This window comes from Physeter macrocephalus, unplaced genomic scaffold, assembly GCF_002837175.3.
Source record: "Physeter macrocephalus isolate SW-GA unplaced genomic scaffold, ASM283717v5 random_4, whole genome shotgun sequence".
NCBI classification, from domain to species: Eukaryota; Metazoa; Chordata; class Mammalia; order Artiodactyla; family Physeteridae; genus Physeter; species Physeter macrocephalus.
Genome location: NW_021145290.1, coordinates 5,048 through 26,626, shown reverse-complemented (window position 1 = coordinate 26,626; position 21,579 = coordinate 5,048). Strand labels below are relative to the sequence as shown.

The following is a 21,579-nucleotide window of genomic DNA, read 5'->3' as shown; positions in this document are numbered from 1 at the left end:
GGGTAATGCACACTCCATGCTTTCCTCCCACAAGAGAATGAGATTTTCCTCACCTTTCCTTCTGAACTTTTGCCCTACTGCCTCTTGCACACACTGAGGACACACGATCTGTGCCCTGAATTTTACTTAACAATATTGAGCCCCCACCCCCACCACTCACGTTAATAAATAGATATCTGAGCTTCACAAAAACGATGAATTAGAAAACACATTAGATTACTGCAATACAGCCCCCTCGTAGTATTTCTTTGGAAACGTCCACCTCCCTCCCGTTCCATCTACACACAAGCCTGTGGGGTCGTTATGACTCCATTTTACAGATGGACAAACTGAGGCTCACACAGACGGCCCACGCGGGACTAGATTTGAAGCCAGGTCTGGGGACGCCAGGGCCCACGCGCTTGGTACTCAACAACCCTTTAAGACATCCCAGGGAGGTCGAGAACAAGAATGGTAAAACCCATGTTGCAGCAGAGGAAACTGAGGCTCAGATCTTGAGTCCCAAACCAGATCCTGACTATCCAGGTTCGACTCGTGACACAGCGGGGTCTTATACAAATGGAAGTTGGATGGCAAATCAGGCTGGGATCCTGGCGGGAGCAGTTGCTCGGTGGCAGGGCAGATTCCGAGCTCTGACGCCTTTACTGCACAGACCCAAGTTCAGAGCGCTCAGCGTCTCGGGGTGGGGGTTGGGGGCGGCTGGGCTTCCCCGGCGGGCCTGCAGATTGACGTCACTTCGAGCGAGCCGCTGCGGAGAGTAGGAGGCACTTTGTGTCTTTAAGACCCTTTGGAGGCGGGCCCTGACGGCTGACTCCGCCAGGAGCTCTCCTCCCCTTTAAGGCGCGCGGCAGGGGCGGGGTCCCGACGACGGCCCTTTTAAGGCGCCGTCCGCATCCGCCGGCAGAAAAGCGGCTTAAAGGCGACGCGTGGCGCGATGGCGGCGACCCCACGCGCGTGCCGGGGGCACGGGCGGCCCCTCCCGGTGCTGCTGCTGCTGCTGCTGTTGGCGCTGCCGCCTTTGGAGGGCCCCCCGGGCGCCGCCGCCTACTTCCCAGAGGAGCGCTGGAGCCCCGAGTCGCCTCTGCAGGCGCCGCGCGTTCTCGTCGCGGTGCTGGCGCGCAACGCGGCCCACGCGCTGCCTTCCACGCTGGGCGCGCTCGAGCGGCTGCGGCACCCCCGGGACCGCACAGCTCTGTGGTGAGCGCGGCGCCCGCGGCCCCACATCCGGCCTGCTGTCCCCATCCCGGCGGGTCCACGCCGCGCCCCGCCCGCTGTCCTGGCACCGGGCGGGGCGGGCCGGCCCCACGCGTGCCTTTTGCTTGCTGTCCCCTATCAGGGCAGGCCAAACCCACGCGTGCCTTCCTGCTTGCTTTCCCCCTGCCGCATTAGCACCAGCCGGAACTGCGCTTTGCCTGCTGGCCTCTTTAGGGTGGGGCGGGCCACAGCTCTGCCTTCTGGTCCCCCCATTAGGGCATATCCGGGATCACCCGTGCCGCACTGCCCGGAACTAACCCGCCAATCCACTTGGGAGCACACACAGCTTCAAAGGGAAGCCTGAGAACCCGCCCCCACCCCCAGTTGGGGCGTTGCGGTGGCCCACATTGCACTTCTGCTAACTGAACGTCTTTCTGCTCCTGCTGCCGTATTGCTCCCTGAACCCAGGCTGAATCGGACCTCCTGCCTTCTGACTACTGGAGTGGGTGGGTGGGGTACGGGACGGATGGCGGAAGGTTGCAGGGAGTGGATCCTTCCTAGAAACAGAATGGGGCAGGGCCATGAACAAGCCTGACTGGTGACTTACCGCTTCGTACCTCAGTTTCTTCATCTGGAAAATGAGGATACTAATATAATTCTAGTTGGGCTGTCTCTGAAGATGAACAAGTTACTGAGTGTGAAGCCCTAGCGCCTGGCATCAGTGACCAGAGCTGTGGTTATTATTATCATTACTGTTATTATTGTCATCGTTGCTATCCTTGTTGTTGACTAAATAACAGTTCTTTTTGGAGAATAACTCTCAGCTGATGGTCAAACTAGACTTCCAAATATTCCTTTTCCCTCCAGGCCAGATAATCCAAGCACACAGTTGGTGTTTAAGAAATGTTTGTTGAATGAATGAGTGACCACAGCCCACTCCGAAGTGGTATTGCTCATAGGAGAGAATTGAGGAAGGTGGGGCAGGGCTGCATGATATATGTGTGTTTTTATTAAATCTCACATGTTTAGTTGTTAATGTGGTTACAAGATCCTTGATGCCCCACAGTACGAACGTCATCTAATGTGTTTTTCTAAAATTAGCTTGTTTAATCCCCTCTGCAGCCCAGTGAAGTGGGCCCTGTCCTCACCCCTTGCGTTGCAGATGAGGAAATTGGGGCACTGAGCGCGGAAGTGTCTTGCCCAGGGCTGTGTAGCTGGTGGGAGGCCCAGGCAGGTCGTGGGAGCCCTTGTTGCCTTCCTGCTGCTGCTCATCCTGCCTTGGTCTCCCTAACTTCACTCACTGGCCTGTTCTGTCTGCAGGGTGGCCACGGACCACAACTCGGACAACACGTCAGCCGTGCTTCGGGAATGGCTGGTGGCCATGAAGAGTTTGTACCACTCTGTGGAGTGGCGGCCGGCAGAGGAGCCCAGGTGAGTGCCAGGCCTTGCCCTGCCCCCAGCTGGACTTGGCTGTACCCCTGCTCACACACCCTCCATGACGCCCCATCATCCTGGGCCAGCCCCCAGTCCCTGATGTTCCAGCCCAGCTCTGCAGCCTTCAGCGCTGGCTGTGGCTACTCTGACCCCACCTCAGCTTCACCAGTGGGTCATAAGCCTCCCGTTGGACCTTTGCCCCCGCCGTTCGCTCCACCTGGAATTCCTTCATTCCTTGGTCTTTGTGGTGGACGCCCGCTGCTCTGTTCCCCGTGTCACTCAGCCTCAACATCAGCTCTGCTGCTTCGCGTCCCCGTGAGCCCCTGAGTGATGTGGAATTCAATTCCTTTCACTCTTTCAGGATTTATTTCTGTACCCACCCACTGCCCAGACCAGATTAGGAGTCTGGGAGGGCAGGCTCCGAGCTTTCTTGTGCTTTGTGTCTTCTCTCCTGGTGGCTCCCCCTCACCCTCAGGGATGTCTCTGCAAGGCAGTAGAGGACCTTTCCCCTCCCCTCTGGACCTTTGCACATGCTGTGCCCCCTACTGGGGACACACCTCTGTTCTGTTTTCTCCTTGCTTCTTCCCAGCCTTCAGATCCAGCTTACACATCCCCTCTTCCAGGAAGCCCTCTCTGACCACCCCACACTGAGCCAGCTCAAACCCTCTCTGGGCTCTGAGAATGCCCTGTGCTTCCCACATCACAGCTGCCTCTCCGCAGGTCCTACCCAGACGAGGAGGGCCCCAAACACTGGTCTGACTCACGCTATGAACACGTAATGAAGTTACGCCAGGCAGCCCTGAAATCGGCCCGGGACATGTGGGCCGATTACATCCTGGTGAGTTTCTTGGCCAGCCAACCCATGGGTCCCCAGCCGAAGGTCTGGGGTATCCAAGGCAAGGCAGGGTGGCGGGATTCGGAGACCAGCCTTAACCTCATTTTACAGAGGGGAAACTGAGACTCTGAGAGGGGCAGTGAGTTGTCAGAGGTAACACAGCAGGTTAGTGGAGGAGCTGGGATTTGATCCTCGGCCACCTGCATTCTTAATCATCAGGAACAAATGGGCTTTTGTGTCCCCAGCCGACCCCTGTAGTTGCACACTTGGGTCATCTCCACTTTTATCAGCATCACCAGTGATGTGAATTCTCTCTGCAGCCGCGATGATGACCTCTGGGTCACTCCGAGAAGCAGGAGGATGGGGCGGGGGCTGGGGGATGTTGGCGACACTGAGCTGCTGAGCCCTGACTTTCACTTCCTCTTCCTGGGCCTCTGGGAAGAGGAGGCTGGTTGAGGTTTTGAATGCAACGTTGGGTTACATGCCCACAGATCACGGGTCTCCTGTGGGCTCCCTCAGCCTGGCTCCTTGACCTGGGCATGGTCCCCTCCCCTGGTGCGATGGGCAGGGCATTGACAGCTGAGCCTGGTTCGCCATGGAGGTTGAATGCAGTGATGCCAGCCTGACAGTGCCCACGGTGGGTTTCCTTCTACGTGCCAAACCTCAAGCTTTGGTCTCTATCTTCTTAATTAATTAATCAGCATATATCTATCGTCCGCTCCCTGTGCCCTCGTCGTGCCGAACCCTGGGGACACAGCGAGGATCAGCACCGGCTGAGCCCCACCTTCCTAGCGTCCCAGGAAAGGTGGCTGTGACCAGAAAACAAACAAAACTGAATGAGGAAATATCAGAAGGCGGCCAGTGCTGTGAAAGGCACTTGATGATATATCAGTGTTCTGGGGCTGCCGTAACAAAATACCAACACTGGCGGGCTTAAAACAACGCAAGTTTATTGTCTTGCAGCTCTGGAGGCCAGCAGTGTATATCAAGGTGCAGGCAGGGCTGCACTCTAGGGGAGGATCCTTCCTGGCCTCTTCCAGCTTCTGGGGGCTCCAGGTGTTCCTTGGCTTGTGGCCGCATCACTCCAGTCCCTGCTTTTGTGGTCACGTGGTCTCTTCTCCTTATAAAGTCACCAGTCACTGAATTTGGGGCCTACCCTAATCCAGTATGAACCCCATCTTTTTAAAAAAGTAATTATTGTTTTATTTGTTTATTTATTTTATATTCTTTTCCATTATCGTTTATCACAGGATATTGAATATAGTTTCCTGTGCTAGACAGTAGGACCTTGTTGTTTATCCATCCTATGTATAATAGCTTGCATCTGCTAACCCCACACTCCCAGTCCTTCCCTCCCCCATCCTCTGCCCCCTTGGCAACCACAAGTCTGTTCTCTATATATGTAAGTCTGTTTCTGTTTTGTAAATAGGTTCATTTGTGCCGTATTTTACCTCTTTTTTTTTTTTTTGCGGTACGCGGGCCTCTCACTGCTGTGGCCTCTCCTGCCACGGAGCACAGGCTCAGCGGCCATGGCTCACGGGCCCAGCCACTCCGCGGCATGTGGGATCCTCCCAGACCGGGGCTCGAACCCATGTCCCCTCCGTCGGCAGGCGGACTCCCAACCACTGTGCCACCAGGGAAGCCCTGTGCCGTATTTTAGATTGCACGTATAAGTGATATCACATGGTATTTGTCTTTCTCTTTCTGACTTACTTCACTTAGTATGGTAATCTCTAGTCGCATCCATGTGGCTGCAAATGGCATTATTTTTTCTTTTTTACAGCTGAGTAATATTCCATTGTATATTTATACCGCATCTTCTTTATCTATTCATTTATTGACGGACACTTAGGTTGTTTCCATGTCTTGGCTATTGTAAATAGTGCTGCTATGAACATAGGGGTGCATGTATCTTTTTGAATTAACAGGTTTGTCTGGGAATATGCCCAGGAGTGGGATTGCTGGATCATACGGTAATTCTATTTTCGGTTTTCTGAGGAACCTCCACACTGTTTTCCATAGTGGCTGCACCAGTTTGCGTCCCCACCAACAGTATAGGAGGGATGAACTCCATCTTAATTTACATCTGCAAAGACCCAATTTCCAAATAAGGTCACAGCCACAGGTACCAGGGGTTGGGGGCCTCCCTTAGGAGGGGGCCCTAGCAGAGATATGAAGGAGCCAAGGAGCCAGCCTCAGCGGGAGCTGGGGGCCAGTGTCTGTGATGGAGCGGGTAATGCTGAGGCGGTAGGTGGGGGCCGGACTATTCAGGCCAAGGGAGGGATGCGGCTTTTACTTTGAAGGTAATGGGGAGCCATGGAGGGTGTGTGAACAGGAGAGGGCTAGGTTCTGGTCTCTGATTTCTGATTTTCAGAAGTCCCTGTGGCTGCCGTGGGGAGCAGGGCCTGTGGGGCAGGAGGGGGGGCAGCAGGAGGCCAGGGTGGGGGCCTGTGTGGGGCTGTGGGTTCAGGATGCGTTCTGAGGCCAAGGGGACAGGCCCTGCTGGATGTGTGGGTGCCGGAAGGACCTCACGTCCTGGCCTGAACCTTGTGGGGAGGACGGAGCCATCTCCTGGGAGGAGGAAGGATGGAACAGGCTCCTCCTGGGATCCCTGTGAGTTGGTGCCTTCTCAGACCATTTTATCGATGGGCAAGTGGAGGCTTAGAGAGGGAAGTGACAGCCTGCTGGGTGGGGTCTCGGAAACAGTGAAGAACAGAGGTGGACTCGAACCTCCCAGAACCGTCCAGCCAGGGCCACCTTGTCTGCTTCCCTGGGTTTTGCTTTCATGGTTTGACATTGGCTGGTTTTCACTTTTTTCTCTCAGCAAACCTGGGTGGAACTCAAGGTTTTGGTTCAGAACTCAAAGCAGCTTTTGACATACTGTATATTTTTGTAATCGGAGGCTTCAGTAATCCATATTGGAACGTGAAATCATTTGTCTAGTGTTTTTAAATTATTATTAAAATGGCCTCTTTTTTTCTCTTTTTACAAACACTGTGGGTGTTACTTGTAAGAAAATATACAAGAAACAACAAGAAGCTTGGAAAGAAAGAAAAAAGTCATACCTGGTAGTCGTACCTCCCAGAGAAGCTCGCTCTCTGGCTGCGTTTTTTCACCTCTATGTGCTTCCAAAACTAGTTTCCATCACCCCAAGGGAAACCCTGTGCCCATGAGCAGTCACTCTGCATCCCGTCCCCCAGCCCCTGGTGACTGCTGATCTGCTGTCTGTTTCTGTGGATTTGCCTGTTCTGGACATTTCACGTAAACAGGATCTTATGCTATGTGGCCTTCTGGGTCTGGCTTCACTCAGCCTGATGTTTTCAGGGTTCATCCAGGTTGTAGCGTGTGTCAGTGCTTCACTCCTCTTTCTGGCTGAGTGATATTCCATTGTATGGATGGACCACGTTTTGTTTATCCATTCATCCGTCATTGGACACTTAGGTTGTTTCCACAGTTTGGCTTCTGTGGATAAGGCTGCTATAAACGTGGTGTGCAGATGTCTGTTCGAGTCCCTGTTTCCAGTTCTCTCAGTCTGTACCTAGGACTGGAATTGCCGTAACTCCGTGTTTCACTTTCTGAGGAGCTGCCAGACTGTTCTGGCTGTTTTCACTGCATCTGTATTCCAAGGGCACAAATTTAAATGTCCACAGGGGTCTGGGCAGGAACATAACAGGACCGCATGGCTTGTCCCAAGGGGCAGCCACCACCCGTCTCCAGCTGGGGCTTGCCACCTGGGAATGCCCTTCCCACGTTGCTGGAGAAGGCAGGGATTCTAGTTTTTGCTCTTGTTTATGGCAAGTGATTTGATTCATACGTTCTAAAAATCCTGCATGGGGAGCTTCCCTGGCGGCACAGCGGTTAAGAATCCGCCTGCCAATGCAGGGGACACAGGTTCGAGCCCTGGTCTGGGAAGATCCCACATGCCACGGAGCAGCTAAGCCCGTGCGCCACAACTGCTGAGCCTGCGCTCTAGAGCCTGGGAGCCACAACTACTGAGCCTGCGTGCCAGGTCTGGGAAGAGCCCACATGCCACGGAGCCGCTAAGCCCGTGCGCCACAACTGCTGAGCCTGCGCTCTAGAGCCTGGGAGCCACAACTACTGAGCCTGCGTGCCACAACTACTGAAGCCCACACTCCTAGAGCCTGTGCTCCGCAACAAGAGAAGCCACCGCAGTGAGAAGTCTGTGCACCGCAACAAACAGTAACCCCCGCTCGCCGCAACTAGAGAAAGCCCGCGCGCAGCAATGAAGACCCAACGCAGCCAAAAATAAATAAATAAATTTTTAAAAAAACCAGAAAAACCCTGCATGGGTAACGGGAAGCATATCTGTGGACCAGATGCATTAAAAAAAACCCCACCTCCTAATAGTTGTATAATATATCATGCTGTGTGTGTTTTCACGTCCCGGTAGACAGGAACGTCCTTACCTAATTGTTTTCTGTGGCTTGATTTTTCAGTTGTCTCGACACATTCTGCAAGGGGACATCAGGGCAGGGCCAAAGTTTCTGTAGCTGATTCTCCACTGCTAGACTCCTGGGTCGTTCCCAGTCTGTGTGATGAACAACCCTGCCATGAATATTCTGGTGTGGCCTTTCTGGAAGGTGTTGGTGACATACAGTTTTGGGTGGACAAGCAGGCACCCCCCCCACCATGATGACCCTGTTCATGGGTTGGTGAGTTTCCTTCCAGGCTGCAGCAAACAAGTTATCATCTTTTTACCCCAACATTCAAGGTGTTAAAAAAAAAAAAAAAAAAAAAAAGCCTTATGTAAAGATCCTATTTTTACAAATTTTTTTTTTTTTTTTTTTTTTTTTTTGCGGTACGTGGGCCTTCACCGCTGTGGCCTCTCCCGTTGCGGAGCACAGGCTCCGGACGCGCAGGCTCAGCGGCCATGGCTCACGGGCCCGCCGCTCCACGACATGCGGTATCTTCCCGGACCGGGGCACGAACCCGTGTCCCCTGCATCGGCAGGCAGACTGTCAACCACTGCACCACCAGGGAAGCCCACAAATTTTTTTGTTGGCATTTAACTTACATAGAAAAAAGTGTGTTCCTCCCAGCCCCGACTGTCCTCATTGACCAGTGCTGCCCATCTTAAAAGTTCCCATAAAAGGAGCCACGTGATGCACCCGCTGTCACTTCCCGTGGCTCACCAGCACCGTGTGTGGGACCCATTTGTGTCGCTTCGTGCTGTGTGGTCTGTCCCTTCTCTTGCAGTGTCGTGTATTTCATTGTGTGAACGTGACTCTGCTGGTGACTTTGGGCAGAGCTGTCCGTTGAGGAGCAGGTGGCTTCCAGGGCCGCACGTGCTATTCCAGGTGCCCCCCTCCCCAGGGCTCCGGCCTCTGTCCCAGCTGTTGCAAGCTGTGGCCTAGCCCGGCTCACTCTGGCGGCCCACACTGATGCCATGTCGGGTGTTTTGCAGTTTGTGGACGCGGACAACCTGATTCTCAACCCTGACACGCTGACCCTGCTCATCGCTGAGAACAAGACGGTGGTGGCCCCCATGCTGGATTCCCGGGCTGCGTACTCCAACTTCTGGTGTGGGATGACCTCCCAGGTCAGGGGGTTACCCTGGTAGGGCGGGGGCCTGGGGGTGCTGGGGGCTGGATTTGGAGTCTAACTTACCCTCACACTGCCTCATGGTGAGCATTTGATAAACACTTTGTGATAATCCTTAAATAGACCTTGAGGGAGGGTCTATGATTGTGTACCTCCTGCCCCTACTCCCACTACTGAGGCAGAAACTCAAATGTAGAGAGAGGAAGTGACTTGCCTGCGCTCACATAGCTATGACTTGATGGTGCCAGGATGGGACTTCAGGCACAGCTTGATCCAGGTGTTCAAACAATATTCCTCTTCCTCCATCCCTTGCGTGGCTTCATTTTCAGACTCCTGGGGAATGATCTTAGCAGCATTCAGCCAAAGTCTACTCTGATTGAACCTTGTCCAGTCTCCTCCTACCCCTGAACCAATTACTGAAGTCAGGAAAATGTCAGGCTCTGATTGTCCCACCCAGTGATGAGGGTGGGGTTTTAGGCAAAGCCAGGGAGAGTGAGGGGCTGGGGATGGAGCAGCGCTGTGCCAGGGGAAGGGGGCTGGGTGGCTAGAGCCAGGATGCTGACCCATCCTATCTCCTCCTATCTTTTTGTTTTGAATTGATGTGTAATTCACAAAATATAAAGTTCACCATCTTAAAGTGAATAATTCAGTGGTTTCTATATTTTAAAGTATGTCATAGAAATCTAAATGTTATATGCTAACAATTCCAGTTTGTAAAGGGTAGGAGGGAGAGAGAGGACTGTCCCAGAAACTTTTAAAACTTCTAAAAGATTGCCCCCCGACTTTCTTGAAGTCCCACTTCTGATGTTTAATTTTAAAATCAAAAGGATCTCAAATATCCAGTCCCTTTTTCAGCTTTTTAATTTCCTTTCTCAAATGCTGCTTTTCTGATCAGAAGTATTGAGCTGAGTCTGCAAATGAGTGACTGTTTCCCTGTGTTTCTGTGCCATTGCCCAGCAACTGAGGCTCTGGGATTGGAGACTGACATGCCCTGCTCAGAGCCCTGTGCTCAGGGAATGCCCACCACAGCCAGAAACTGGCACCCAGTCTTACTCTCCGGGTGTTCTGTGCCTCCTGTTGTCCCGAGCCTCCAGCCTTACCTTTAGGGACCCCCATGCAAAACTCTGCCCGCCTCCCCACAGGGCTACTACAAGCGCACGCCTGCCTACATCCCCATCCGCAAGCGGGACCGCCGGGGCTGCTTTGCAGTCCCCATGGTGCACTCGACCTTCCTGATTGACCTGAGGAAGACGGCATCCAGGAACTTGGCGTTCTACCCTCCCCACCCTGACTATACCTGGTCCTTCGACGACATCATTGTTTTTGCCTTCTCCTGCAAACAGGCAGGTGAGCCCACAGGGGGTTTGCCATCATGGGGTGTCTCTCTGCTTCTTTGGGGCCAGTGCTGAGCCCACAGAAGGTTCACAGAACCAGAACTGCAGGGTGCAGTGATGACTTCAGGTGCAGCTGTATCCAGGTGTTCATATGATATCCCCGTGACCCGTTCTCTCTCCAGCCCTGGCTTTGCTGGGTGGCTTCACTCCCCAGGTCTTTAAGATCTGCTTATTGAAAGTTATTTCCATCTTGATATTTTCCTATATTCCCCCAAATATCTGTGGTTGAGCATAATTGTTCCCTAGTTGTATACTTCGGGCAAAAAAAAAAAGTTTAGAGAGGAAGAAAACATAGCCATATGCTGAACTGTCATTTATTTTTAAACCACGGGTCAGCAAACTATGTCCCATGGGCCAGATCCGGCCCACTATCTGTTTTCGTATGGATGCAAGCTAAGAATGTCTTTTGGGTTCCTGGACCCAATTCCTGTGTGTGTAGGTTGGAGGTGTGGGTGTATTCCCCACACTGACAAGCAATTCTGGGACCCCAGCAGGGTGTCTGAGAATTCAGCTCAATTCCAACTCGGTTCTGGCTCTGTCTGCTTGGAGATAGCCTCAGATTCCACAGGTTAAGGGCCCAGTCCCGCAAAACTATGTCCCCCACCCCGCTGCAGATGCTGATTGCAAGTCCGGGTTGTCACCTGTGCTTCTGACCAAATGGCTAGAAATCAAAGGTTCCCGCGACTCCTCTCTTGGGTTCTGCTAATTTGCAAGAGCGGCTCACAGAACTCGGGAAACCTGTTTACTCACTAAGTTACTGTTTATTATAAAAGGATATAACTCAGGAACAACACGGAGGAAGAGATGCACGGGGCAAGGTTTGGGGGAAGGGGCGCAGAGCTTCCACGCCCTCTCTGGGCACGGTCCAGAGGCAGACTTGAGTTGTTGAGACAGAACTGTTTGGCCCACAGACCTAAATATTTACTGTCTGGCCCTTCAATGAAAATCGTTTTCGTTGGGTTTATCACTTTAAAAAAACATACATACTCATTGTAAAATTTGAAACCATTCAGAAAAGGACTAACACAGAGATAATGTTACTCATGGTTTGTCCAACTGCATCTCATTTTTGTGCATAAATGTGAATCTTTACTGTTCACCCGCAGTTTTGTGGTTTGTTTTGTCATGGAATCCTGCAGGGACTGAGTCAGTATCGGTGCAAGGCGCTCGTTAACAGTTCTGGAGTTTTTTGTCTTCTTTCCTGGCACTGCGAACCCCTGTTCTGGCTCCAATTGCCAGATGGAGCGCCGAGGGGTGGGGGGTGTCTCTGCCGGTTGCCGGGAACAGCTGGACCCATTTACTCTCTGGCCCCATGCTGGGCTGTGAGGCTAATGCTCTGTTCGGAGGTTGCCTCCACTGCCTGATTGCTCTGTTTTCAATTGTGATTGTTGTTTCCTTGGCCCCAGAGGTCCAGATGTACGTCTGCAACAGGGAGGTGTATGGCTTTCTGCCGGTGCCACTGCGGGCACACAGCACCCTCCAGGATGAGGCCGAGAGCTTCATGCACGTGCAGCTGGAGGTCATGGGTGAGTCTGCCTGCGCCAACCTGGGAGGGCTGAGTCGCCTCCCTCTCCCTGCCGTCTCGCATCTGTGAACACTGACTGAGTGTCTGCTGGGCGCCAGTCTCTTCGCCGGGCGCTGGGAACCCAGCGTGAACAGGTGGACGGTTGTCCCCCCTCTCACAGAGTGCTGGCTTGCAAGCCGCTGTGCACGGCATGCTCGGGGAAATGAGGGTGGGCTTTCTGGCGGAGGTGGCATTAAGATGCAGGGTAAGTAGGAGTTAGCCGATAAGAGGATTGCAGCCGGAGGGAGCAGCACGTGTGGAGGCTGGGAGGCTGGAGGGGCTGTGAGCTCAGGAAACAGGTGAGGTCGGCAGGACAGAAGTGGGGCTGGTGAGCTGGGCAGGACTGGCAGGCAGGGCCAGGGCGGGCGCCTCAGACATTTGGCTGAGGAGCGGGCCTTTTCCCCCGGGGCAGTCAGGAGCCATGGAGGGTGTAGGAGCAGTGAGGGCAGCAGGTTTCACTGATGACCCTGCATGTGTGTGGCAGCATCTAGGACACAGCCATTTCAGGCCATTTTGTCACTCATGTCCCTGCCAACCTCCAGACCCACTATTGTTTGTTTAATATCTATCTTAACGGACACTTTTTTTTTTTTTTAACTTGAATACATTTTAAAAAGGAGACTGCATATTTTTACCATTGGTTGCAAGCTCATGTCTTTCTAACACATATACAAATAAATCCGTAGACTATTAAACTAGCAGCTGTCCCTCTGGTGAGGTGGGCTGAACGCATAGGGCCGAGCTCCCATTGATGCCGCTTGAGGAGGGGATTCTGCCCCGGCTGAGGGTCTCTGAAGCAACCGGACAGCAGTATGGCGTCCTCTTCCATGGGGGCCTTGCCCTGTGCTGACCACATCCCTGTGAAGGCCTGGGAAGCAGCCTGGCTGTTCCTCCCACTGCACAGATGGAGAGGGCCTTGGAGGGCCAGGCCCTTGCCCTGATGTTCAGTCCGTGCCCCACCCCCCGGGCCCGGCTCTGATCCATTTCTAGAAGGTTCTGTCTGTGGCTCCCCCTTGTGGCTGAAGTTGGAATGACACCCTGCCTTCTTTGTTTTGTGGGGGCTTTGGGGTCTTCTGAGGTGACACCTGGAGGCTGCAAGGTCATCAGGGTGAAGACCCCCGCAACACCCAAGTGTCTGTCTCATGTAGTTGCCCAGGCTCGGCCTGGGAAACCCACCAGGCGGTAGTCATAAGAAGTGGGTTTTTTCCTGTTGCCGACTCCTGTGGGCGAGCGGACCCCGAGAAGCTTCTCCCGGCTGCCATAGTTTTCCTAGTTTAACTTTTCACATATATTTCCGTTGTTATTTTTGGTCAGAAGACTGTTTACACTGCCGTTATAAACGGAAGGCACAACAGAAGCGTGAATATTTTCCTGTTTCTCAAGCGCCAGAGCAAATCACACAGAATAGACGGAAGGAGGGTCTGGAGGTTTCAGATATTTGTGCAAATCCTTCCGTACAGTTCTAGTGAAAACCACCTTTTTTCTCCACCTCTGTGTGGGTACCTGTTCCCAGGCTGTGCATGTGATTTTTCATGTGTTCAGAAATCTTTCGGGACTTCCCTGGCGGTCCAGTGGTTAAGACGCTGCGCTTCCACTGCATGGGGCACAGGTTTGATCCCTGGTCAGGAAACTGAGATCCCGCAAGCCATGCGGTATGGCCCAAAAAAGAAAAAAATCTTTCTTACGATGAAATTTCAAGCTTACAGAAAAGCTCAGAGTGATGCCCTCTGTGTGTGGGGAATCCAGCAACTTCCTTCCCTACCTGCTCAAGGACTATGGGGTGTCTTTCCCAGTTGGCCCCATAAACTTGGCTCAGTGTAAATCCTGTTCTTTGAGTTTTAGCATACACAGCAGTGACAGGTCATATGTGTGCAGCATGATGATTGTTTTTATTTTATTTTTTTATTAAAAAAATTTTTTTCAATGTTATCATATTTTTATTGATCAATCTGTGCCCAATTAAAAAATAAACAACCAACAAATACCCTTATCTAAAAGCAGACGACTCAGGGACAGCCAGATGCAAGAGGTGCACAGGGCAAGGTATGTGGAAAACGGTGAGGAAGCCTGCATTCCCTCTCGGAGCTCGCCGTTCTCTGTTTTTAATATCCTTGTCACCAGACACGGGCCAGGCTCTGGCCCTCCCTGGGGTCCCCCACTGTCGTGATTCCACCAGCTGACGGGGTTTTTCCCTTTTTGTGCTTCACATCAGTCAAGCTGCTCAAGCGCGGCGCCTTCTGCGCAGTGTCCTCGTCTGTGCTGTCACCGGCTGCTGCGTGTGGCTGTGGCTCGTTCTCTTGTCTTGCTGCGTAGTATTCCATGTAGATGTTCAGCCACAGATTTGTTCACTCTTGGCTGTGTCATATGTCACTTTACCAGTCTTCTCCTGAGCGGCATGGGGGGCATTTCCCATTTTTCCCCAACATTGCCATGTGCGAGAGAGTTCTAGACATGCATCAGTGGGTGCAAAGTTAGGGGATATCCACAAGGTTGCCCTCACTTCTTACACCAGTTGCAAAATGTGGGGTCCCCAAGACCATGTTCAGGTTTGATAATTCACGAGAGGGACTCAGAACTCACTGGAAGCTATTATACTCACAGTAACAATTTATTACAGCCAAAGGACACAAATTAAAATCAGCAAAGGGAAAAGGTGCATGGAGCAGCATCCAGGAGCGTTCCAAGCACAGAGATTCCTGTTCTCCTCGTCCCGTCCCGTGGAGTCATATGGACAGTGCTTGCTTCTCCTAGCACTAGTATGTGACAACATGCATGGTGTACTGCCAACCAGGGATGCTTCCCAAGCCTCCATGTCCAGGGTTTTTACTGGGGCTCCTACACACAGATACAGGTGATTGCCACGTGGCTAACCTCCATCTCCAGTCCCTGCAGAAATTGAGCCAATACCAAGTAGCCCAAGACCTCCAGCCTGAATCACACTGTTGGCATACATACCCAGGGTGGCCCAAGCCCTGAGATAAACAAAGACATTTCCAAGGGCTTCAACCTCCCAGGAGCTTGGGAGCAAAGGCCAGATCTCTCTGTGGTCAAGTTTAATTCTTCACCCTAGGATGGTTCTAGGGGTGTTACTTTTTTTGACATGGCTCTCTGGAAAGGCTGCATTGGGTCCTAGGCTCCCCTGAGGAGGACAGGGGGTGGCAGGGAGCTGTGATGGGCCCTGGATAGGAAGAAACCCCAGGGCACAGTGTCCCCGGAGGAGGCCCAGACTGCGAGGTGGGAGGTGCCAGGTTGACCCTGGGCCTCGCCCAGGCTTCTCCCAGACAGAGGGGCCTGTGTCTGTCCTTTGAGCTCACACAGGGCCTTTGTTCTTGGGGAGGCAGATGCCACACTCGCCTTTTCTGGGCCAGCCTGGTAGATGACCAGGAGCCTCACCAGGCTCACAGTCCCCTGTGGATCTGACTCTTCTGTGGGGAACCGTCAGGGATGTACCAAGACAGGGCCCCGGGGTTATGGTCTGAGCACTGCTCACAGCAGCTAAAAGGGGAACAATCGCGAACACCCTGAAATTCTTGGCATACCTGGGCTCGTAGATGTGTCACTCCAGTCACATGGCCATCTTCTCCCTGTGTGTCTTCACACCGTCTACCCTCTGTGTGTGTCTCTGTATCCGAATTTCCCATTTTTATAAGGACCCCAGTCAAACTGCTTAGGACCCACCCTAATGACCTCATTAAAGATCCTATTTTCTAAATAAGGTCACATTCTGAGGTACCGGCGTGTCAAGATGCCAAAGTATCTTTTTGGGGAGGATACAGTTTAACCCAAAACAATGTGTGTGATTTCATGGCATCTTATCATGACATAAACCTCTGAGAGATTTATTAGCCCATTTTACAGATGAGGAAAGTCATTCCTTTGTTCATTTTATGAGTTTGTGCCGAGCTCTGTGCTGGGCGTAGGGAGCCAGTGTGAGTGGACAGACCTGGTATCCGTCTGGCAGAGCTCATGGGAGATAATCAGGGAGCTGGGGAGGTAAGACAGCAGAATGAGGCTTTGATGGAAGCCCAGGCGCTGTGGGGACCCCCGAAGAGGTACCTGACAGCCTGGGGAGGTCAGGAGACTCCTCTTCTGCCCCCCGCCCACCCCCCTCCCCGTCCCAGAAGTCCTCTTAGCTGATAACTCGGGGAGGAGGGGAAGAGGAAGGGTATTTCAGTAGAGGCCCAGCATGTGCAAAGGTCCAGAGGTAGGAATGGGGGATGGGTAAGTCTGGAGCAGTGCCAACAGCCAGAGTGGGTGGGAGGCGGAGGAGAGAGACTAGCACTGATGTTGTGAGTGGCAGGGTCTCCAGCACCAGGCTGAGGAGCTCAGGATGACAGGGAGCCATGCAGAGGGTGGGGAGGGGGCGTTGGAAGGAGGCTGGACACCCCCCCACTTCCCAATGACCCCCGTGACCCCTCGGCTTCTCTCTGCCGCCCAGTGAAGCACCCACCCATGGAGCCCTCGCGGTTCATATCGGTGCCCACCAAGACGCCAGACAAGATGGGCTTTGACGAGGTAGGCTGGGCCTTCCCTCAGGGGTGGGGCCGAGGGCCGACCTGGAGGGTCCAACCGAGGCTCTGGGCCACAGGTCTTCATGATCAACCTGAAGCGGCGGCAGGACCGACGGGAACGTATGCTGCGTGCGCTGCAGGAGCAGGAGATCGAGTGCCGGCTGGTGGATGCTGTGGACGGCAAGTGAGTCCCACCCCGGTGGGGGAGGGGCGGCTCCATGTGTGGGTGTGTAGACCTCGTGGGTGGCGGCTGTGGAGCGGATGTGAGTCTGACCCAGCGCGGGGTGCTGGCAAGTCTGCGCACATGGTGTAGACCACGCCCTGGCAGCCCACATTGGGTCCAAGAAGGGTGCGCAGGTTGCGGGGGGGTGGCAAGGGGGAATGTCGCTAATGGTGGAATTGTGGGCAGAGAGAGTCTTCCACTGACCCCCTCCTGTTCCCCCTTGCAGAGCCATGAACACTAGCCAGGTAGAGGCACTGGGCATCCAGATGCTACCTGGCTACCGGGATCCTTACCACGGGCGGCCCCTCACCAAAGGCGAACTGGGCTGCTTCCTCAGCCACTATAACATCTGGAAAGAGGTGGGTCCTGCAGCGGGGCAGGCCCCTCCTCAGCCTTCTTAACAGCTCAAGGAGGGAATCACTTGCATCCCAGACAGTCTTCTCTCTTTAGTGAATGTGTCACCTGAACCCCAGGTGGGTGAGCTGCTGTCCTTCTCCTGTGCAGATGTGGAGCCTGAGTCTGGGGAGGGTTAAGCCTGACTCTAGAAACAGGTAGGGTCTGAGGCCCAGGACCTCCAAGAGAACCTCTTCATGTCCACCCACAGTCAAATATCTAGAGCCTGGGCACCGTGCTCAAAGCTTACTAGTAGGAGTAATAGCCATGGCGATGATAACTAGTGCAGACCCCACACATTGGTACCCCATTAGCCCCAGAGGCTCATCACACACTCTTGGAAGGAAAAGTTATGATGGGCGAGGATGCCAGGCACGGACTGGAACCTGGGACCAGCAGGCGTGAGGCCAGATGGAGCATTTGGTGTTTGAGGCGACAGGTGCTCAGCCAGGTTGCCCTCCTTTTCTGATATTCATCATGGAGGTCATGGGGCAGGGATTGTGGTGTCCAGGTAGCTGTAGAGCCAGAGGGGATCCAGGTTCAAGTCCAGCCCTGCCTCTGAGAGGGGTGAGCTCTGTGAGCAAGGAAGGCATTTCCCAATCTGAGCCTTAGTTTCTCCAGATGATGGAGTCACAACTTCAGGGGCAGTTGTGAAGATTCTCTAGTTCATTCATTCTGGGAACATTTGTCAAGGACCTACTGTGTGCCCAGCCTGCTGCTGGTGCTGGGGACAGGACAGCCACCCAGATAGACCCAGCCCTCTTCAGGGGGCTCACAACCCTGGGAGGTGGGGAGACTGATGATAATCCACAGAGAAGTGAATGACAATGAAATAAGTGAGAGGCATCTACAGGAGAGGCCCAGGGTTATGAATTATCCTCAACTGGCAGCTTTGGGTCATAGCCAGGGAGGACCTCTTGAGTAGGTGACAGGTGAGCTAAGGCCAGAAGGGTGAGAGGGAACCTACCTGCTGCTGTGTGGGGGAAGGGTGCTCTGTGTCAAAGGCACAGCCTAGGCCCAGGCCCTGGGTTGGGAAAGAGCAGCCAGGCTGAGGTGAGGCTGTGGAATCTGCTGCCAAGTTGTGAGGAGGAAGTTTTGGCCAGGAGGTAGATCCAAATTGGTGGTGGTGGTGTGTGGGGGGGTTGCTGGTTGGCTTTTCTCCTGGTGCCCCAGAGCTTTTAAGCAGAACTGGCTTCGGGGTCAGGCCTGGCTTTGATCTCTCCAAGATCTCAGCAGGGCCTCCTCCCTCAGGTTGTGGACCGCAGGCTGCAGAAATCACTCGTGTTCGAGGACGACCTGCGCTTTGAGATCTTCTTCAAGAGGCGCCTAATGAACCTTATGCAGGATGTGGAGCGGGAGGGTCTGGACTGGGACCTCATGTGAGTGGGGCCTGGGAGGGGCCAGAACTCAAAGGTGTGGCCTAGAGCCTCTAGGGCGGAGGGCCTTTGCGGGTTAATATGTTGGGCCAACTTTTGGGAGCTTGGCAGGAGGACTTGTTCTTGACCCAGAAGTCTAGGGACCTGGTGGAAGCCTGCCAGCTCGTTCAGGGTTTGGAGACTTGACTGGAGCCTGTGGGGTAGAGAATAAGGCTAAGATTTGACCCGGAAGCCTGGGGACGTGGCTAAAGAGCTTGGGGTGTGGCCTGGGGTGGGTTTGATCCGAGCTTGGATGCAGGGCCAGAAGCCTGGGGGCTTGGCTGAGTGGGGTATGCCCACGGGAGCCTGGGTCTCAGACCAGTGCTAGGTAGAGTATGGCCAGCATGTTTCTGGAACAGTCCCTTGGAATCTCATGTAGGTGGGTTGGTTCATCCTCCCCACCCCACCCCTGCCCCTACCACCACGTGAAGGGCCCTGATCTGGGTTCTGGGCCTCGGACTCAGGACCATGCTATTGATAGGAGCAGTAGCTTCTCCCCTTCACTCCTGCCCACCTGCCTCACAGCCCTCTGAACCCAGAGCAGCTCCCCTCTCAGCTCCGCTCTCCTTCCTGTGGCACAGCCTCCCCAGCTCCAAATCCTCCCTGGCGCCCTCAGAAAAAGCCCACTCTCCTCCCTGCGGCCCCAGACCCCTGTGGGCCTGCTCTCACCCCAGTCCAGTCACACCAGCCTTCTCATTGCTCCCCACCCACCGCCAGGGCCTGACAGGGGCTCCGTGGATCTCTGCGTTAGCATTCTTGGGTGGGCAGGCGGGAGGAAGGTGACAGGGCCCCCGTTCTGCACCCCAGCTACGTGGGCCGGAAGCGGATGCAGGTGGAGCACCCCGAAAAGGCCGTGCCCCGCGTGAGGAACCTGGTGGAGGCCGACTACTCGTACTGGACGCTGGCCTACGTGATCTCCCTGCAGGGCGCCCGCAAGCTGCTGGCTGCCCGGCCGCTCTCCAAGATGCTGCCCGTGGACGAGTTCTTGCCGGTCATGTTCGACAAGCACCCAGTGTGAGAGGGGGTGGGGTGGGCAGGCAGGCTGGGGTCTTGCTGTGGAGCTGGCCTGGGTGGGGGTGTGAGGCTCGTGGGTCCCAGGGAGGTGGCCTTTCCTCTGCCTGCTTCTTCCTCCATCTGGTCCCTCTCCGCCGCCCTGCCCCCCACCCCCCGCCACCCACTTCTGTCTCCATTCCTGGGTGGGGGTGTGAGGCTCGTGGGTCCCAGGGAGGTGGCCTTTCCTCTGCCTGCTTCTTCCTCCATCTGGTCCCTCTCCGCCGCCCTGCCCCCCCGCCCCCCGCCACCCACTTCTGTCTCCATTCGTCTCTTACCCCCCAACCCACTGCGGCCCCCGTGCCCCTCCTCCCCTGCAGGTCTGAATACAAGGCCCACTTCTCCCCTCGGGACCTGCGCGCCTTCTCCGTGGAGCCCCTGCTCGTCTTCCCCACACACTACACAGGGGACGACGGGTACGTGAGCGACACGGAGACCTCGGTCGTGTGGAACAACGAGCACGTCAAGACCGACTGGGACCGGGCCAAATCCCAGAAGATGCGCGAGCAGCAGGCCCTGAGCCGTGAGGCCAAGAACTCTGACGTGCTGCAGTCCCCCCTGGACAGCGCTGCCCGGGATGAGCTCTGAGAGCTCTGAGGGGCGGTGGCCATGAATCCAAAGCAGCCTGTCGCTGGCCCGGCCCCCGCACGCCCGCCGGGGACCCCTGGCAGGCCAAGGAGGGCTCCCCACACGGGGCGGCGTCCAGCCAGCTCTTGCTCAGCAATCACGTGCACGCAGGCAGCATTAACGGAGGTGCCTACTGTATGCCAGGAACGGGTGGATTGGGTGGCAACGGTTCGTACGCCCAACACTTTAAGCGATTACTGGGTACCAGGTTCCTGTGTTCCGGCAGTGAATGAGGCATGATTATTCTCTCCCTCGGTGATGGATCCAGTCGTCAAGCATTATCGATCCCCCATCAAGAAGCAGGTGCTAGTGATACACATTCACTGTTTGAATTCATTCGAGTATTTATTGAGTGCCTACTGTATGCTGGGCACCATTCCAGGCTCTGGGACTAGTGAGGTAAACTTTCATTTATTCAGACACATTGAGCACCTACTCTGTGCCTGGTGCTTGCGACACAAAAGTCCTTACTGACTCGGTGTATTTATTGAGTGCCTGCTGTGTGCTGGGAGCTGAGCTTTGTGCTAGGGCTGAAGAGAAACAAGGTGCTTTTCACTCCTAATTGGTTTCTTCCCCACACATCCAGAGAGCATCTCCTGTGTGCCCGGGCACTGGTGATACAAAACAGGATGACAGCTGTTCGGTCAGCATCTGATCACCAACAGAGAGGAAGGAGTCCTTTCGATTCTTCATGCAGCAAGCATTCATTGAGTGCTGGCTGTGTGCCTGACCTCATGGACTCCCAGTGGGGTTGACTGAGTTTGATTCCTCATTTCCCCCTACCCCCCGTCACCCGAGCCGTGTGCAGATAACATCCCCCGTCCACCGCCCAGGAGAGGGGGTGGCTCTTCCCTTGCCAGGGGCAGCCATGGGTTCCAGCAACCCCATGTCCTCATGCAAGGCCCCCCTGCTAGACCCAGCCCCCCTGGAGGGGGTGAGGGGTGAAGCTGGGGCGGGGGTCTCCCATTCCCACTCCTGGTCTCAGTTGCTTGACCGCCCTGCCCTGCACGTCAGGTGTGGTCTCTGCCTGCTCGATGGCGTTCCTCTGTCCAAGCCTTTGGTGGGGTCATGCGTCTGGGGCCTCGCGTGGGCTCCGCTGCACTGGGGCGCTACCCACGGCCTGGGCAGGACGTCCCCCGGCACAGGCTGGAGGACTCGCTGGGTCTTCAGCCTGAAACGAATGTCAGAGCCCGCCAGCGGTGCCTCATTCTCTGAGGGATAACTAACTGCTGCCCGGGTCGGGTCCTGGATAACTTGCTTATTTTTTTATTAAATGTTTCTCGTTGGTTTTCACATACATCCGTGTTCCCTTCTTGGCCCAATGCTCTGCTCACCACCTGTGCACCACCCACACTCCACCCCCCCCCCCCCCCCCCG

The 21,579-nt window shown here is 54.6% G+C and overlaps 1 protein-coding gene across 2 annotated transcripts; it reads left to right on the top strand.

The window, feature by feature from the left end:
- Positions 1–37: 37 nt before the first annotated feature.
- COLGALT1 (collagen beta(1-O)galactosyltransferase 1) lies at positions 38–21,495 on the top strand. 2 transcript variants are annotated; one of them, XR_003678017.1, is made up of 13 exons: positions 38–1,197; positions 2,515–2,625; positions 3,349–3,466; positions 8,889–9,023; positions 10,168–10,372; positions 11,826–11,945; positions 16,422–16,498; positions 16,572–16,678; positions 16,944–17,076; positions 18,362–18,489; positions 19,333–19,539; positions 19,896–20,505; positions 20,789–21,495. XR_003678017.1 is itself a non-coding variant. In XM_024134199.2 (12 exons), the coding sequence occupies exons 1-12, from the start codon at positions 935–937 to the stop codon at positions 20,161–20,163; spliced, it is 1,872 nt and encodes a 623-aa protein (XP_023989967.1). In that variant the 5' UTR covers positions 38–934; the 3' UTR covers positions 20,164–21,495. The 2 variants fall into 2 exon arrangements, 1 of the variants encoding a protein (XP_023989967.1); XM_024134199.2 differs by having other exon boundaries at positions 19,896–21,495.
- Positions 21,496–21,579: the final 84 nt, after the last annotated feature.

What these genes read in the sequence shown, in the direction of transcription:
- COLGALT1 (XM_024134199.2), top strand. Translation starts at nt 935, where the DNA reads ATGGCGGCGACCCCACGCGCGTGCCGGGGGCACGGGCGGCCCCTCCCG. An exon ending in ACTATAACATCTGGAAAGAG is followed by an intron (nt 17,077 to 18,361) that starts GTGGGTCCTGCA and finishes CTCCTCCCTCAG; the next exon opens with GTTGTGGACCGCAGGCTGCA. An exon ending in GGTCTGGACTGGGACCTCAT is followed by an intron (nt 18,490 to 19,332) that starts GTGAGTGGGGCC and finishes TCTGCACCCCAG; the next exon opens with CTACGTGGGCCGGAAGCGGA.